Source organism: Fringilla coelebs, assembly GCF_963513975.1.
Source record: "Fringilla coelebs genome assembly, chromosome: 13".
NCBI classification, from domain to species: domain Eukaryota; kingdom Metazoa; phylum Chordata; class Aves; order Passeriformes; family Fringillidae; genus Fringilla; species Fringilla coelebs.
The window spans coordinates 651,374-670,949 of record NC_140039.1 but is presented as its reverse complement, the minus strand read 5'-3'; the positions used below and the strand labels follow the sequence as shown (position 1 = coordinate 670,949).

Here is a 19,576-nt window from a genome sequence, read left to right as displayed (position 1 = left end):
GATTCCAGCAGTGAGGCCCAGAGTGTGCAGCAGTCGGTGCAGCAGCAGGAAGAATAGACTGTGGAGAGATGTAGCCTCAGATGTCTCCTCAAGCTGGCTCTGCCTGGGCTGCTCTGCTGGTGCTAATGGCCCTGGCAGCCAATGGGGTTGGCACTGAGGTTTAGGGGAGGGCTCTGAGGTTCCCACTTGGAGTGAGCTGGGGCATCCCGAGTATGGCTGTGAGTCCTGGGAGAATTTGATTGTAAGCAAGGTTGTTCCATTGCATGCAGGAGCGGTCCCTCATGGCTACAGCAGCACCTTGAAAATCAGGGTGATGTGGGTGAACTGAGTCCTCTGTTCACCCCCCCTTTCAGGTCAATGTGTCTCTTGGCCGTGTGCTGCATCCATTGCCCTGATAAGAATACCCCTTACTTGTGCCTGGCATATCTGGCCCTGCATAGAACAGACATCGCCACCTGCTCTGCACTGCCAGGTGGGTTCACAACAACATGGCCGTTTTTCCCACAGGGCAGGCAAGCCTTATTCTGACCCCAGGGCCTCATGCCTGGGCTTTCTGTGCCCCAAGGCTGTGCACTGGTCCCATGCCTCTTTGTCACCTCCCAACCATCCCGCAGCCAGGCCACTCCGATGGGCCACAGGTATATAAGCCAGTGATGTGGCAAACCTGCAGGAGAGCTGGGTCATGGCCTTGGAAAGCTTTGAGGGGTAAGAGAGTGAAGAAGATAAGTTGATGGTAATATCCCTTGACCTCACAGCACTGCTGGTCTCATCCTGGGGAAGGGACTTTCTAGAGTTGAGGCAATGAGTCTTTCCAGCCTGGATCACAGCTGTGGGGTCAGGGATGGCTGAGGAAGCAGTTCTCCAGGGGCTCTTCTTGGGGTGCAAGAAGTGAAGAGAGTGGAGCAGCTATAGTGTGGTGGTCCCCAAGGGGAGAGATAGGCTGTAGGGCCTGGAAAGGACTGTTTCCCACTGACAGTCTTCAGACTCCTGGAGCAGCAGCAGTGGCAGCCATCAGACTCCTGGGGCAGGGACAGGACCTTCAAGCTGGGATGGGAGTGGGACCCCCCCATCAAGCCCATTCCAGGTAGTTGCAGTGGACATGCAGCTTCCCCATTTCCACAGAGCTCTATCCAATGCCATGGGACCTGGGAGCTGCCTCTCTGTTTCCCTGCACCCCACAGTGTAGGGGAGACTGAAGTCTGCCCTAACTGCCCTGAGAGGGGAAGTTCTGAGGATTGGCTGCAGCCTGGCAACTTCCCTTTCCTTTTGTGAGGAATCCAGTCCTCCTTCCCAAGACCCCCTGTGCATGGAAACAAAATGGTGGGAGCCATGCCCCTGCTCTGTCCAAATTGGCAGCAGTGTCCAGTGCTGGAGGGACAATGTGGAGACCAGAGCCAGCCTCTCTCCACAATCCCATATCTACTGCTCCTCCCTCACCTGGAGTTTCTCTCCCCCTTTCCTAAGGGTGCCCATGTTGAAAGTGAAGGCAGAGCTGAAACCACAGCCGAGGGGAAGTCTGAGGTGGGGTGCCCTGATAACAACAAAACACAGCAGAGATATCCATGTTGGTATGTGACCCTTCCAAGCACAACGGGGACCAGGTGTCACTGCTCCATGTCACCATTTTTGGTGTCTCCAGCTGTAGGGACACGGGGAAGGCCCATATGGGAATGCTACAGGATGAGCTCCAGCACCCCATGACACTGAGTCAGATATGGGGACAAAAGGACACCAAACCCCTTCCCTTCCATGGAGCTGTCCCAGAGAGAAGTAGGGATGCTGTGGTGGTCTGGTAGGCCCAGAAATGACATCAACTTCCCCAGCAGCATGACACAGGGGATGTCCAGCTATGCCACCACAAGGTCCACATCCCTATCTCGCCCACTAGTCCTAGACCCAGAGGAGACTGAGACTGTTTGGCTGTCACGATGGCAAAGTGCAGCCATGGGGCAGCCAGGGAGGGAAGAGACAAGGGGGCTTTTGTCTCTGCAGTCCTGTGAGGTGATCAGTTGTCCCCACAGTCTCCCCTGAGACAACTGCTGGTCACTTCTTGCTGAGCAGCTGAGAGGCCATTTGCAGCCCTCTGTCCTGTGCAGGTGCATGTGACAACTCAACATGCAGCCCCCTGTAGGTCAAGATGAGGTCCAGTGTACACAATCCACTTATATCTACTCATATTTCATTTCTCCTCACTGGTGGAAATAATCACTAGATACAAAATTGCTAAATCCCACAAACTCCACAGAAACAAAGACAAACGCAAAATAGAGGGATACTCCCCCCTTTTAAGATGGCATCTGCCACAGGCAACCATGTTTAGGGAGACAAAAGGAAAATACAGCCTTCCTCCCTGCTTATCTCTCCATCAGCAAAGGCAGCTGGCACATTCTGGCAGGTGATACTTAGCAAACAGCTAGACCTTATGGAGAGACTTTGCCTTCATTGGGGCAGAGAACAGCAAGGCAAAACAAGGCAAGGCAAAGCAGCTGGGCTGGGGTGACTTGGTGCCTTTTTGCCTCAGCTGGGCACTGCTGGCAAGCTGTGGGCAACTTAGACTGGAGCAGGGCCACTCTGTTCCTTCTGGCACATTGATGCTGACAGGCACTCGTGGAATTTGCCTTGAGGCAGGCCAAGATGCGGGAGAGGAACAAAAGGGAGGGAGAAAAAGAAAAGCCACAAAGATTCTGCCTTCAGCAAAAATAACAAGGCAAGAGGGGTCTGCCTGAGAGACCCCTGACTTTGAAAAGGAACCCCAGCAACCTCTGCACCTTGTGTGTCAACTTCCATCCATGGCACTGGATCTTAAAGAGACAGTAACAAGTTTGGGCACAGATAGATGTGGACTAAAATAACATCTTGGGTTACCCGGGACACATGCTTATTTGAAGTGGGCCAATCTTCCTTCCTGCCCTTTCCCAAGCTCAGCTTTCCCTCGGACTTCTCTCTTCCTGCTCATTACAGCTGCAAGTCACACTCGATGCCACTAGCCAAGTGCAGAGTACAGGGTCTGTGTACAGTGTGTGCTCTTGATTTGCCTGTGCTCCCACCTGGCTTCTCTGCAGATTGAAGTCCCTTTAGGGGTGGGAGGGGATGGCCCTGGCTGGCAGGTGACCCCCCATCCTGCTGCCCACTCCCACTCCCTCAGGGGGACAGGGGAGAGAGTGACAAAGGCAAATGTGAGAAAACATGCATGGGTCAAGACACAAGGGAAAGACACTCTCTTAGGAAACACTTCCTCATATCACACTGTGGCCAAGGGTGGCAGGAAGCTCTGGAGACCATTGGGCCCAAGCCCTTGCCCAAGCAGAGTCACCTACAGCCCAGCTCAGGGGGTTGTTCAAGAATGATAGATCATTTAAAAAGCATAAGCATGGCAACAAAAAGCTGCCTGAGTGTGGCCCTTGGCATGTCTGAAATCTTTGATTCCAACCTCATTCCATTACATTTTGAATGCATAAATAATTACCCAAATTGTAGTGTAGTGGCAATATCTAATGCAAAATGTTTAATTTTGACCTTTTTAAAGCTGTGAAGCATAGTACTGAAGTCCATCTAAAACTAGAAACCTCTGTTGCTTCTTTGGGGAAAAGAGTATCTTCTACATGGGTAAGTCTGATTAAAATAACACACGGTTCCAAATTGATGCTTGTTTTATTAGAATACCACATAATGTGAAATTCACAATTTATGACACTTAAGCATCAAAATCTTAAAGATTCTTGCTCTATTCCAAAACCTCTAAGATGTGAAGAAAAACCCAACATTTGTTCTAACCCAACATCTTCAGAATGTTACTTTGAAAACATTAGAAATGTAGAATTTAATGTAAAGCATTTTATAGCTGAGACAAGCAATGCTTGAAGAAAGCTTTACAATGCTTACAGAAGAAACGGTGCAACCCAATATTCATACTACAAATCTACCTTTCCACAACAATTAGCACTTCCAGGTCAGTTTTTTCCACCAAAAAGATGTTGTAGTGGTGAAAAGATGATGCTGGGGAAACAGTAACAACAAGAAGAGCATGTTAGACTTAAAAAACTTCTCTGAATATCAGGAAAAAAGCTAATTTCTGTCCAACAAAAGGACACAATGCCAGTACAAAACAGTACAGAGGGAAACTGAAAAAACAGAGGAAACAAGGAATAACTTGTGCACTAATGGTCTGGTCTCAGTCATTAAAGGAATGGCACGCATTACACTTAACAAGGAGTTTTATTTTTAAAAAACCTAACAAAAAACAGCAGCTGCCAATATCCACCTGGTTCTGTGCAGTGATGGATGGCACTCACAGGATCCAGCCTCAGCAGCATGAGAGAACTCCTTTGGCCAGCCAGCAGGTGTCTGAACAGTGACACTGATTTCCATTTAAAATGGTGCCTTTGGGAGTCAGAGATACAAAGTCCAGATTTGTTCAATGGCCAAATAAAGGTCACATGCAGCTTCAGGGGCTGGAGATCCATCCAGGAAGACCCTTTTAACTGGCACTTCTCAGCTGAGAAAAGCCACTTTGTATAAGGGCTGTGATGGAGGTTCAATGACCCTCTCTCATCAGGGGTTTTTCCCAAAGACAACTCAGAAGAGGAACATTTAGTGGTAATGCTGCCCCTTAGCATGAGATAAAATGACATCCCTTTTTTTTGCCTTGGGAGACTTTGGTTTAACCACAGTAAAAAAATGTTTCCATCCTTCAAAATTATGGAGAACAACATGGCACTGCAGAATCAGCCTTTAATACAGGCTTGGACAGAGCCAGGACTGCCTCCGCTCATCAGTGTAGGATTAGTACCTTCTCCAGAACTGTGAGAGACCTCTTCCTTCTGACTTCATGTTTCCTTTCTTTCCTGTTTGGTCCATTTGCTGCAGCGGCTGCACTGCACCCTCAGCCTGACTGGCTACTCTTTTTTGTTCAAGGGCAAATTCCGCAGGCCCCCCTGTAAGAAACAACAGCAAGAGCAAAACCACAGCTTCGCTCTCTACACACTCCCAGCATACCCAGGGGAATGAAACTCAGTAAGGAATTCCTTACTCACAGAAACTCAGTTGGTCACAGTCTTTAGTAAGGGGTGCTGGGCTGAACTCAAGCTCATTTGCTTTGGAGGAATTCTGAAAGGAAAAGGAAGCCAAGAACTGTTACATAATGCTAAATTCTATTGTACAGAGATTTTTGTTAGTTTGCTTCCTAGAAGTATTAAAAAGCAAGGTCTAAGTCTTTGCTGTGTGGTTTCATTTGGGGATTTCTTCTGTTATGACAAGGACTTTCTTCACCAAGGTATTTTTACACCTCCTTCATCAGGACATAACATAAAGCTGTAATTTATTTAGAAGATTTTAACATACTAGATAGTGAACTGATAGTAGCTATGGAATAGGCAGGGATTTCAAAAAACATGAACAGAAGAGCTGTGAGAAACAACAGCCCCTGGATAGTGCTGGCCCCTGGACATTCATCCTTCTAAGACATAGTCCAGGCACACAGACTTAATTTGGAAGGGGCAAAAATGAAAAGTTCCAGAAGCAAGAGGTGGGCCAGGAATACCAATTAGGAAGGTGATCAACAACACAAAGTACCACACAAAACAAAATAAGCATAAAGAAACACAGGAAAATCAGCAGGTAAGCTTCTAAAAGAGATTAAACCCTAAAACAATGACAGGTCCTAGTGGTGTTTCCCTTGCACTAATCTCAGAACCATTTAGGTTGGAAAAGCCCTGTAAGATTGAGTCCAGCTGCTAACCTGCCACTGCCAAGGCCAACACTAAACCATGTCCCCAAATGCCACATCTAAGCTCAGGTTAACACAAAATTCGAAGCCTCTGAGGGCCTTAGATCTTTGCAGTTTAGTCTGAGAGCATTAACTAAGTTAGGAAAATTCTCTGGAGTGACAGGCTGGCTCTCTCTCTTTCTTTGACTCTCACTGGTGCACTGTGTAAGTGAAAAGACGTGCAGGTTTGACCACATTCATCCTGACTAGATGTAACCATCACAGGCCTGGGAGACATTTGGATGACAGCTGAAAATGCAATCCATTGAACAGTCATGTGCCTGTGGGGCTTCTTTGCTCCTCATTCCACATCCAACATCCCTAAGTCATCCCACACATACTACGTAAACAGATTTCCTTCTTGTTTAACGAAACCCTTCCCTTTTTGAGAAGCATTATAAAATACCAGGTAGATTTGAAAGCAAAGCCATGCACTGTTGATAAACTGAGAAAAAGCCTTGGAAGAATAACCAGAAAAACTCCAATAAAGTACAGGAGCTACTGACATGTTTTTATCCTAAACCTAATCTTTCTTCTCATCCTGAATTAAAAAAAAAAAACAAAACAAAAAAAAAAACCCAAAAACAAATGGAAAGCATGTCACAGAAATATTTGACTTTCATCTTCTAAAAATGCATAAATGCATGTTAGGACTTACTAAGAGATTTTTGCCCATGATTTCACACAGTACTTATGATACCTGATCTGGTGTTCATCAACAGAACAGTCTGTGCCCAGACAATCCTCTCAGTTTAACTGCCTTAACTAGTGCAATTGCGAGGACAAGTCATGATGTCACAAGCAGCTGTTCCAGAGAAGGTTCTTTTCACCTGAGTTGGTATTTCCTGAGTTACTTTTGCATCACAGTTCCTGTTTACCTGGAAAGCACTCATGACATGCCCTCCCACATTTGTTAACACAAGAAGAACTTAGAGTGACCTCTGCCACCTGTCATACTGTTTCTCAGGGTCTAAGCTGCTAACCTGGAGCTCCAGCATTCAAGGACTCTAATGTCTTGAAAACTGTACAAACAACAGAGGAATTCTGGAGACATTGATTATAGCAAAGTGGAGAACAAAAAAAGCATCTTTCAGAAAATGATCCTTATCTCACCAACACTGTTTGGAGTACCTGAGGAAAGAAGCCAGAGAGGGCATGTGTAGAGACCTGTCACTTATACTGCAAAGAAAAGCAGACGGGGGAAAAAAGGGATACAAGTTTTAGAGACAAATAAACCTGCTTGTTTTAGGTAAGTTATTCTTTACTGAATGCTCCCAAGGAGTTATTAGGCAGTCTTCTTCCTATCCTGCAAATCCAACAAATCTGTCAAAAAACTCTGCTCTGAAAGAATGTTTTGGGCTTCCTTTGTGAGCAAACCTAAGAGAAATGTGTTTGCCACCTTGGAAAAAACTCTGTTCCAAAAAGTTAGAGAGGAGGGAATAGCCAGAAAGGTGATAGTGTGGTAGGGATTTGAATTAAATTTAGAATGGGTATCCAGAAAATATATGAAGTGTATTTGGGTGTTAGGGAATGACTAAGAACAGCTCTATCTGAGCAGGCTTGGAGCCTGTGGGCTAGAAGAATCTTCTCCTCCTGACAAGGTCTTTGGAGAACGCAGAGCAACAGCCAATCCCTCTGGAACAATCCTGTCATGAATCTGCCTTCTGGTGACATAGTGAGAAAAGGCATGGCACTGTTTCAGGAACAGGGTGATGCCTGCACAGCCATCAGGAGAGAGAGGGACACTGGCAGGGAGTGGCACATGGTCACAGCAAAGCCAGTGACAAGATGCCAGCACTCACTGTTGGCCCTTTGTGGAGTTCTCCATAAAGGGGCATGTGAGATGACAGAGGACTGGAGTCCTGGAGAAAAGGCAGGGCATCCCTCAGGCTCACCTCTCAGAGACTGAGCTTACCCCTGAGCTTGTAGCTTGACAATCAGAAAAGTCTGCATAATCTCAAAAAAAATATAACTCATCCCTTTGCTAAGTCTCATAAGGAGTCAAAAATTATGACAGTGATGCAGGGAAAAATGGGACAAATTACCTACAGGCATTTTTATGCTTGACACTGTAAGGGTCCAGGACTAAATAGGTGATGTTTTCTCTTTTTGAATATTCTGTAGCTTACCTTTTCAAATCCTTGCTCTGCTTTACTCATGTGGTGAACACAGTCAGCTCCAGTTCTAAAGGAAAGTAAGTAAAAACTGAATTTAAAAAAAGGAAGCAGCCACTCCAAGTACTTCCCTAGAAACCAGGACTTTAGTAGGACTCTACTCAACAAGATATATACCCTTAATCTATGTTTGTACTCATGTTTCAAAGTCTTCCTTAAAAATGAAAATATGCACTCATTCTGCTTTTCTACGATGACAAACAAGCAGTTAAAGAGAAAAGGTGTTACATGAAAAGGGGGATGAGCAGATAGCTGAGAAAGCTTGTGAATCCTACAAGGTTACAAGGGGGCAGGTAGTAAAGAACCACAGAAAGGCAAAGCAGCTGAAAGATCTTGCAAGACTTGGTAATGGAGCATTAAAATGGCAGAAGAAACTCCATATGGGGAAGTATGAAGGGATGCATGTGCAGAAAAACATCCTGGCTTCATCTGAAGTGATCAGAATCACTGGGAGTGCCACTTGGAGATTCTGATTTCTCAACACTCAGTAGCACCCTAAGAAAACCAAATCCCCCAAGACAATTTAGGATCAAAAGAACTTGCCCAGAAAGAAGAGAAGACAAAGAGCTGGTCTTTTGCAAGAGACACACTCCTTGCTGGGGCAGGGAAGATGCTCAGCCTGAATGAGCTCTTCAGTCTAACAGTGTAACTGGAAAAAATGACAGAAGGCTTGAAGCTAGTGCTCACAAATTTGATTTTGAATACAAGCATATATTTTAGAATTACAGATTGTTCTAATAACTGCTGTGGCAAGATTCAGGACCTAGAGAGAACTGCCAGACTGGATCATGAAATAGCCCTTTTTGACCTTGTATTTTATTATTCTATAACTTGTGTCTTTGGCTAAAAGAAATAAAAAAGCATTCTGAATCCTGGGCTCATTCCTCCCTCATATCCAACAGTTGTACTGTGAGTAGAAACAGCCAGGGGGATAGGGGTGGATTAAAGGAGTACATTTGCAAGACCAGGAAAAGAACTATCTTCAGACTTTGTTAATCTGTTCAGACTTTGTTAATTTGTCTGAAACACACTTGGGAATTGGGTAGGATATAAGGCACCAAGGTATATGATTGGATATAGTCTGTACACATAAACACTTCTGACCACTGATGGATCCAGGACTGTTTGCCACAAACTTGTGAGGATTCAGCATAGGTATAGATTTTCTTCTTTAAAAAAAAAAACCACTCTAAGAAGAAAGAAGCCTGCCAGCCTGTAAGTAACACTGGGTATCTGAGAGGTAGTCAAGAATAAAGTAAAAGGTTAGCCAAGAGCCAGCCCTGTACCCTCAGGCGGAAGGGTGATTCAGCTGAGCCAAGTGATTCACCTTGAGCTGAATAAGGCAGAGCTCTGCCAAACCACTGCCCTCAAGCAGTGATCTCTCCACTCTGCTCGAGGCTGCTGAGGCCCATCTGCCTCAGTCTGAACCGGAAACCCCAGTACAGCAAAGGGCCACGTGCAAACATGATGATGGGATTGGGGAATTTTTTCCAAGTGGAGAAACTTTGAGAGATGAGGCAGTTTAGTCTGGAGAAGGCTTGGATGAGATCTTACCAATGTACACCTGATGGGAGGAAAGGAAGAACAGAGAGCCAGGCTTTCCGCAGCCCTCTTGTCTTCTGGCAGGACAAGAGGCAAAGGGCACAGACTACAAAACATGAAATTAAATTTGAACACAAGAAAAACCTTTTTGACTAGAACTGTGGTCATACACTGCGAGTGGCTCTCCACAGTTGTGGTGGTTCCACCCTCAGTGTCTACTCAAGACCTGAGGAAACTTACTTTGGGTGACCCTGCTTAAGCAGGAGGGGTCTGAATTTTATGATATCAAAGGACCTGTCCAACCTCAACCATTCTGTAAAATCCAGAGATAGAGATCCCCTTGGGAATCACCATGAGAAGTTTAGCTACTGAAGAAACATGGTGAAGTTGTGTGAGAATACTCATGTATACACACAACACATGCAATTTCATGAGACTTTAAAGCACTTAGAAAAGAGCAAGTTCCAAGGTGTCTTGCCATCAGCCTCAAGCCAAGAGGGCAGCATTTATCTATCAGCTGGCTCAATGGAGCAGGCTGGGAGGCAGGTAGAAGACTGCGTCCAGCTCTTCCCTTGCTGTCCCAGACTCAGATGTGCAAGCCAGTGCACTGCTCTGTCTGGCCGCTGAGCTAGCACCTCACTCTGACTTGAAAGGTGATGTGAACACAGAGGAGTTAAAACAGGCAGAGCTCTGGTCAATAGTATGGGAACTTGGAAAGTACAGGATCACTTTTTTCCCAATATGAACAATGATGCTTAGATTCTGTGAGCCATGGAAGAAAAGGAAGAAGGAAAATGGGGCAAAGGATTGCACAGAAATGAAGTATGACAAAGGTACAAGAGACATTAAGAATATTATATGTGTCCTGGGAGACTCTTTTGGAGTCTACTTACCCGTCCATACAAGACTGTGGGCATGAGGTATCATGTCTGACTTCCACTCTTCTCCTCTTCACTGCTTCTTTCATTGCAGTACTTTCTGACATTTCATTTCTTTTCCTGACCTTCAAAGGATTGCAAATTTGGTATTGGTAACAATGGATTTTGACTTTTCTATTTTAGACCAAATTCATAGTTAAAGTACATCCATATTTTGCAAAAATTGTCCCTGCTTATACTCTGAAAACAAAAAAAGGTTACAGGACTAAAACAAGCACTGGGAGGTCAGCCAGAGAATTATGCAATTATGCTCAATAGTTTTAAACAAATTATTTCTTTCTAGAACATCCTATTTTCTCCATTTTCATAGGACTGCCAAGGAATGTAAATAGCAGGAATGCAGAGATAGAAAAAATTCCTTAGGGGAATTCGGACACTTCCTTGGGAGAATTTGGATTTGAATTATTCTCCATTAATTAACTTCAAACAATTACCTATATTGAAAATAAACCTATCCTGAGCTCTCATTGCACAAAAACTTCTCAAATAGGCATAACTTTGCTGTTTATGACACAGTATGTGGGGAACTACTTAATTACTCAGCAATATCAACCTCACAGATTCTTCCAGTGATGAAAACACTGGACAGGTCACTTAGGCAGGCTTGCAGAAAATCCATGGAACTGAAGGCAGCAGGCTCTTAGGTCCTGATACAGGACTGCTTTCCAAGCCCAGCAGAACTGTCAGAAGATGGTCTCTCCCCTTGGTTCTATGTGAGAATTCGGTGCTACTTTACACTGCCTGACTAAGTCCTAGTGGTAGGAGAACTCTAGCATTAACTAAAGGCAGAGATTCTCTTTCTCAAGAATACTTAAAACATAAATTAAACAACAAAACAAAACCACATGCGCAACTTACAAGCTCATCACTGCCCTTGTTTACTTCTTTACCTGCAATAGAGGTATAAAACTTGGTGAATATTTAGACTTGACTTTCTTGAACCAACTGAAAAGTACATTTTTGCACTGCAATTTCTCTTCCAGGAGCAAGATAAACTACTGGACCTGCATATGATACACTGAAATAGAAAACATTCAAATACATCTCTTTCTGAACCAGAATTCCTGGCTATGAACACCAGGTGTCATTGGGATGAGACAATTGCTTGTCTTAAAGAAGTCAAAGGTATCTTCAGAAGAGAAGGGCCTGAAGAACAGTTAGCATCTCGCTGTGCTTTGGGCACCAGATGGAAGATGCAAGGACATCTGGAACACAGCCTCTAGAGAATACTGGCCAGCTGTAGGATGTATGGGATTCACACGTATTTCCCTGAAGGAAAATCCCCACCAAGGGAAATGTGAGACATCAAGTCTGAAAGTAACATTGTTCCTAATTTTAGAATAGCAATGCTGTACAACTATCTGCATAAGGCAATTAAATGCTGTAGCAGGTGTGCAGGGAAGTGAGTGAACTCTCCATGGTTAGAAGTCTTTACATCCAAACATGGGATGTTTGTTAGGAAATGCAAATAGGCGAGACTAAGAAATTAATAGTTGGCCATCTTATAAAGATCCCATTATCTGCTAGGCAGTCATTAAAGAAAAACAGTAAGCTTTTCCAGAGCCTGATAATCACAACAGGAAACAGTATGAATACTTAGTTTTCACAACAGAGGAGTTTAAATGTAGAGTCCCACAGCCCTTATCTGTGGCTTGAGGTTGTTCAGAGAATTCATAGAAAACCTGGAAATTGAGACACTGTTGAGGTGAAAATGTTTGTTAATTATATAAAAGACATTATTAACATGATTACTATCATTATTTTTTTTACAAAAATCCATTATTTCTTTAGGAAAATAGCAACAAACAGTGTGATTTTCTATGTCAACAAATGTAGTCATGCACAAGGAAGAAAAACATGTGTCCCATATACATTTATATGCTGGCTCCAACCCACTGACTGACCTGAAAAATGAAGGTTGGGAGCCACTGGGCATAGCTTCATAAAAATACCAGCTAAAGAGTCACCGGTGGTTGGAAAGGGGAATTCAGGGAATTTTAGAAAAGCAATATGAGACAATAAGGAATACCCTGTTAAGCACTATTTCAAACTCATAGTACAGGTATCTCATATGCAGTTTTGCTCTCTCTGATTCAGATACAGCAGACAAAGAAAAAGAGAAAAGCAAGACATAGATCATAGATGTTTACAGAAATTACCCAAACATAATCACAGTGACTTACCACAAGACATGTTTCGCTGAAATGAGTTCAATTCTAGATACAACATACAAATGTAGGGATAAGGCACAAGATGGACATTCTCATGTTTGAATTTCATTTTTGATACTCGCTCCCATTTACTCAAATCTGGGAAGAATGGTAAGACTTAAAAACACAACACTAAATTTCAAAGGAGCATGAGTCCTGACAATGTCTTCTAAAGCTTCAGAAGTCACAGCACACCATACGTGTCCACGAGGGAGCAAATACAACCTGTTACAATGAATTTGTGAAACTGCACCAGTAACACACTGCAGGAAACACTTATCCATGTTTATTTATCCACACTGCCCCATCAGCCACTGTATTAATAGTGTTCTGTTCCCTTAACTGTGCTTGCCTTCAGTACTGACACCCTCCTGAAAAAAACAAGCCAGGCCCAAACCTGTAATTAAAAAACCCTTCAACAGTCTTCCCAATTAAAAAGGAATTATTTTAAATTTTATTTAAAAATTAAAAAGGATTTGGATTCATAGATGCAGCATCATTAAATTTACTTCACAGTTGAAAACAGGGGAAAAAAGAATTTACATGACAGCCATTCCTTCATGTTAGTGCAGTTCTGACAGGCAGGAGTTTCTGCTTGGAAGGTCAAATGGTGCTGAACAGAAGTCTCCTCACACACCTCTGATCTCAGGGAGAAACAGGTGAAATTAATACTGTTAGTCCTCATTTGCTAGCAGAAACTAACATCTTGGGGACAGAAGATGATGAAACATTGATACAATCAGTTCCTTTAAGGACTGAAACTGCTTGATTTTTGGCTTGAGGGACTCATCACTGGTCATTAACAAAGACACTCTGTCACTCTATAGAGAGGAGCCCAACAGACCAACTGTAAGACAACTCTTCATGCCAGGCCTCTGAGCTCACAGTTCTCTTCCAGGCACAGTGCTGAGCATGTGGATGGACTTACAAGTTCTAGAAATACAAGTTTATAAACCAAACACTCTTCAGCACACAGAAAGAACTGGTTGAGCTTTAGAGCAAACCAATAATGTTGGTTGGATTGAGTGTCTCCTGTATAATGATGCTCTTGGCTACCTTATCTTCTTGACTCTAACATGAGTAAGTTGCTGTCCTATGTACCTGCTTTGTACAGAGAAAAAGGATGGCCTCCTTCCTGCCTGCTATTAGGAGGCATAATTCAGTCTTCTAAGACAGGAGGGGAATGCCTCAGAGGTATTCATTACTCTTGGGCACTCAGAATCACAGGAAGTGATGCCAGATCTGATCCAAAAATGGACATACCTTTAGGACTGGAAAATGCTAACATTTTACTGAACTACTTTTCTCTTCAACAAAAGCCTCAATAGAGTAACTTCTCAACCCAATACACAACAGCAACTACAACAGAAATATTAACAGTTACTATCTCTTTTATCAAGTTATTGTTGCTTTAGATTAAAAGTCTGCAGAATATGTAGTAGACACGACTAAATTCTATGCAGTTGCACAAGCCAAAAGAAAAAAAATGAAGGCCATTTATGTAGTCTGATGATAGAACACCTAGAAAGAGGAGGAGCCTGTAGTACAGCTACAAGCTAGAATAATCCAATCTCAAATGCCTCAGCACTTCTGTATCAAAAGTGAAATCCCAGGAAACGACACTCCTCAAAACCTGTGCTTCTATGTGGCTATGCAGTGCAATTGCACACAGCTTTTACAACACTGTCTGTGGGACAGCAGGCCAGACTGACAGCAGCTCAATGCTTCTGCAAACTTTAGGGAAGACAGGAGAGATCTGCTGACTGGTCCCACAGGAGTGAGAGGCATTGAGTGCAGTGAGGTTAATGCTGTGCCGATGACATTTGCTTCACAATTGCTTCACAATTTGTTCACAATTGAAGTGGGGACCAGAATAACTGGATGACAATCCTGCAGGCTTTGTGTGTTCAAAAGCCTGTCTGGACTTCCAATTATCTTAGCTCAACTACTGCTTCTTGTAAAGCTCACTCTGTGAGGTAGTTTTTGCTTCTCTCAGCCATCTCTGTGGAGACATGAGTACAGACTCACACTTGCTGCCATCCTCAATCCCCAAAGGCTCATGGTGGTTTAACCTTGAGGGACCTAACAAGAACAGCACTGTGAGTTTCCCTGCCCATGAGCCAGCATTGCTGGGCCTGTAAGGAGTGCTTTACATTCCATGAACCTTTGGGAACAAGGCTGTACTTCTGAGCGCATGAGATGGGCTTCCTGGCACTTTATGTACACCTTTGTTGGCTCTGGCTAAACCTAATTTGGAACACAGGGCTGTTTGGATGAAAAAACTGCAAAACACTCTCCTCACATCAGTTCTCTGGTGAAGGCAGCACCTGAGGTGTTCACAATACCTTCAGCCAATGTCAAACTGCAGAGATTGAAGTAGTACTACTCCAGCTAAAGAACTGCACACTCCTACACGTAAATGTTGACTTATGCAATGCCCAAAAGATACAAGTCCTTGAAGCTTTTCTTTTATGAGTAGGAAAGAAAGGATACATGGAAAGATGGTGAAGTGGTCTGTAGAAAATGGATGTAAATCATCAAGATTTCCAAGGATTACTCGAATCACTTCCTGGAGAGGCCAAAAAATAAGCAAAGGAAAAATATTAAAACCATAGTCACAATTCCACTGTCAAGTACACTTTCAAGACTTGGGGAAAAATTAACATTACTTTACAGTTTGCATGAATCATGGAAGACCAGGTTCTAGATATTCTGGCTTTCCTCCTCCCTCCCTTCTCCCCACTCCCTCCCACCATTTTAGAGTGCACTGCACTGACAGACTTATAGAAATTTAGGTGAATGACTATCTTAATCTTGAATTAACATAGAAGAATTACTATGGAAAATAGGGGTGTGCTTTTAAATGTAAGAAGTTTTAAATTTAAGGAGTGTAATTTAATTTTTCCAGCAAAACACACGCAGCATTTACCTACTCCTCTTTCTCTGAATATTGACCCAAATCAGTTATAAGGCAACTGCAGTTAAGCCCCAACAAACTCCTCCTCTACAAACACAAAATGTTTTCTAGTAATACCTTTCAACATTTTCAAAAGTGGAAAAAATGGTAGTTCTTTATATCAATTAAAATCAGCCCATTTTCTTCAGTAAGGTTTTCAATGCTATTACTGTACTTTGAAGTTTTTTAGAAATTAAGTAATTGGAAGGAGCATTTTTAAGCAGGCAGTATATTTGTTTCAATTTCTTAGTAATGGCAGGGGCCTTTTTCTGTCTTAGGAAGATGACAAAACCAACTCATCCATTGTGACCATCAGTTTGTGCTTGGACACGAAGCAACGGCATCATTAAAAGAACACCCATTGGTTCAACAGTTGCAAGGAAAGCACGTGCAATTTAGCATTAGATTAGCCTCCATCGAGCCAGCTCACCACTACTGTCACAGCTCCCGAAAAACCAAGAGGGACTAACAGCTAAGTCAAGCCTGACAACTTGAAAGTGGTGGCCAGTTTTGAGGTTGAGACTGAAATCCTGAGAAAGAACTCCTCCAAGAATGACTCAAAAGGAATCAGACAGGAATTGGGCGCAAGGAGCTCAACAAAGAGGAGCTTCCATTTGTCCAATTTTAACAGTCAGTAGCTTCTTTGGAATATTTAAAACAAAAACATGACTCTTCTACACTAAATTTTGCCTCTTGAGGAACACTTTTCATTTGTGTCTTTTTTTTTTTTTTTTTTTTTTTACACTCAGACTCTTCAGGGAAGTTCCGCATTGCTCACACTTGAAATGCTGCATTTGACAAAATGCTCTCAATCCCATAACAAGCATATAATTTGTTCAGCCTAGCACCCATCTGAGGTCCTACGGACCTGCCTCAGCGCCTACCTCCAACTCCTTGGCAGCACTTTCAGTGAGACTGAGACTGGGAGAACTGTGAAACAAAGAGAGAATTGGAACCATCCCAGTCAAAACGCAATGAAGCTACATTTCAAGTAAGACTTTAAACAGCAAAAAAACATAATTTCCACTGAACAGGATAAAATACTTAGTGGGCAGATTAATTCCTAATCTATTGCTCTTAAAAAACATCTCTTATTCACAAGGATTGCTCCGTGTGAACTTTCTATCCACTTGCATTTTGTTTTAAGGTCTTGTATTAACTCACTACCACATGCAGCCAACAAACAGCAGGCTGACTTCTCGGCTTTAACACACATACCTGTTGAAGTTGCCATACCGGATTTTAAATTTGTACACATGCCTGCCAGCATGAAGAAATCTTGTTTCAGGCAATGGACAGGTGAATGGTTTCAACGACATCTCTCTCTCTCCCTGAACGCCAGACTAGAAAGAGAGAGAGTCAAAGGTTAACTCCTAAAGCCCCTCACCACATCTCTTTCTGTAGTATGGAAGGATTATATGCAGTTTTTCTTCCAGGGGACATTCGCAGAGAGAACTCTCCTACCAGTCAGCAAACGGCTGATCTGAGTGTCCCGTGTCAATAGCACTGTTTTTGAGCAGGATACAAGGACAGGCCTGGAGCAGACGGTCACCTCGTCTTCAGTGGTGCCGCCCTGCTACTGCCCCTGCAGAGGTCCCTGAAGCTTTAGGGGCCTCGTGCAAGGGGGATGGCAAACCTCCTCCACCCCCCTCCCCCGCCCCGAGACTCCTCCGCAGAGCCCGGTGGGGCCCGCGACCGCCACCGGATGCGAAGGAAGCCCCGGTTGCCGCGGATCCCGGCTACCCCCGAGAGTCCGGCCTGCAAGAACTAACTGCTCCCCTCTCCCACCGCATATCCTCGGTGTCCCCCGGCCGACGCGGCAGCGGCGAGCAGGGTCCGGCTGCCCCCGGGGTGGGGCGGAGAGCCCAGGCCCGCTGCTGCAAGGCCGGGCCCCGCTGCGCACGTCGGCCCGGCGTCTGGCCTGCCGGACGCGAGATGCCGCCGCCTTTCCAGAGCCGGGGGCGGCCTGAAAAGCCTCCGGACAGCTCCGGCGCCTACCGGCCGCCCTCCGCTCCACGTCCACTGGTCCCACTGTGCCCACCAAGCCCTCGCCTCCGGCTGGGCCGAGCCGGGGCTGCGGACTGAGCGGTGCCGAGCGCAGCCAAACCGAGCCAAATGGAGCTGAACCAACGAGAGCCGAGTGGCGCCTAGCGGAGCGCGGCCTATGAAATACAAAGCTGTGTTTCGTGTCTGGTACAGACAGGCAATGTGTCTATTTGAGATTGCGATATGTGTGGACACCAACCATGGGACGGCTGCAAATTCTAATAATAACTGAGGAAAGTAAAGCATGGAAGAAGGCCTCTGAACCTAGCCTTTGTTTGCAATTAACCTGGATTGATTTAGGAGCATTTGAATTGCAGCATTAGGGATGTTGCTCTTTGCTTGTAGTCAGGCCTTAAAGAGTGCTGCAATAATAACCATTTAAGTATAATTTAAAAAATTGTTTGTATCCTGGAAACTATAGCTTTGGAATATATAGAAAGGAAATATGCTTATCTCACTCCTTAACAAAACTGAGAAAAACAGCTTGGGAAAGGAAGATGGACATCATCTCAAGGATTTACAACTTCACCAAGGGAAGCTGGACATCACTGTTGTGAGATTTATAGTCATTGTAATAACAAGGGGGACCCACATCTAGGGAGCTGGACTTCACCAGATGGGATTCGTCATTGTTCTTGCAGAAACTGGACCAACATCTCGGAGGCTGCCACCACCATCTAGGAGTCCTCCTTTTTTGGGACGCATCCTGATAAAAACTAAATCACAGTAGCGTATAGAATTGTGATGTAAACAAGTAGAAATAGAAACTGCTGAGAGAGCTTCTGAGTACCCCTATAAATACCTGTAAGCCCAAATATCAGTGTGCAGTTGGAGGGAAAACTGCCTCCACTCTACCCAGCGCTGTTTTGCTCATACTTTACTATAATTAGTTAATAAATTGATTGTTGCTTGAATATTGGCCTAGTCAAGCTTCTTATTTATAACAAACTGAACAGAGCCAAATGGAGACGAGTCAAGACCAGCCCAGCTGAGCCTACTCGAGCCCAGCCTAATACCGCCGAGACCAGTTGAGCCCAGCTGCAGGTAGGGAGGGGGAGCATGTCCCAGAGCAGGTCTGCAGCTCTGCAGCCCCTTTCCTCTGAGGGGTAGGGGGGCTGGACGTGCTGGTGGTGGCTGCTGGAGTTGGCTGGGGCTGGGCTGTTGAGGTGGCATCTCGGATGAGGCAGAGGCACCAGGAGGCTCCAGGAGGCACTAGACCTGCGGCGAGAGGGGCTGAGGTCGATTCTTAGCCACTACAGCACTTCTTTCTTTTCCCTTTCTGACTCACACAGCTCCCTGCTCCACTTCTTCTGCTTCCTGTTGTCCTCCCTTTATATAGCTGGAACATTTTGTATACTACATCTATTTAAGAAAGACTGGAATTGAAAGATCTTTCCTTTTCCCACAGTGTTAATATCCAGGGATTGATGCAGCATCCCTCGCTGTCTAGTCAGTGAGGTGAAGTCCAGTTCCTATAAGCAGGAGCATGCTGGTACCCCTCAGCATTGGTAAAGACATGATGTAGAGAATAATTCAGCAGCTGCAGAACAATTTTGAATTGATTTTCACTGTCTTTTGGTTTTAAAAAAAGCAAAATAAGTTTAGGGAGTCAGGAAGTAAATTGATGCATTGATTTCATGCACAAGCAGGAAATTGGTAGCTACCAATGTTCAAGCAAGCAGATAATGCAGTGGAAAACACAGATCCACAAACAACTCTAACCTTCTCTAAAGATGCTGAGCCCACCCTTCTGGGTGCATCTCAGCAAGAAGGGCTATGTCCTGTTTGAGCTGCTCTTCAATACCAAATGGGAGGCTCTAAGCTGGCTTTACAGTAGAACATCACCCTCAGGAATCCCTCCAAGAAATTCTTGGGGCACACCAAGGGAGTCCCCAACACTAATCTTGCAGCTAGGCAGAGTCCCATCTTGACACAGTGTCGCAAAC

General features: G+C 44.4%; 1 protein-coding gene across 1 annotated transcript; it reads right to left on the bottom strand.

Annotated features, from left to right (window-relative positions):
* Positions 1-6,934: 6,934 nt before the first annotated feature.
* MAJIN (membrane anchored junction protein) lies at positions 6,935-16,903 on the bottom strand (the record flags this gene model as incomplete). Its single annotated transcript, XM_084214244.1, has 8 exons — positions 6,935-6,943; positions 7,894-7,948; positions 10,374-10,483; positions 11,277-11,308; positions 12,602-12,727; positions 15,122-15,197; positions 16,469-16,514; positions 16,803-16,903. 8 exons carry the CDS (start codon positions 16,901-16,903, stop codon positions 6,935-6,937), a joined length of 555 nt encoding a protein of 184 aa, XP_084070370.1.
* Between the last annotated feature and the right edge of the window lie 2,673 nt (positions 16,904-19,576).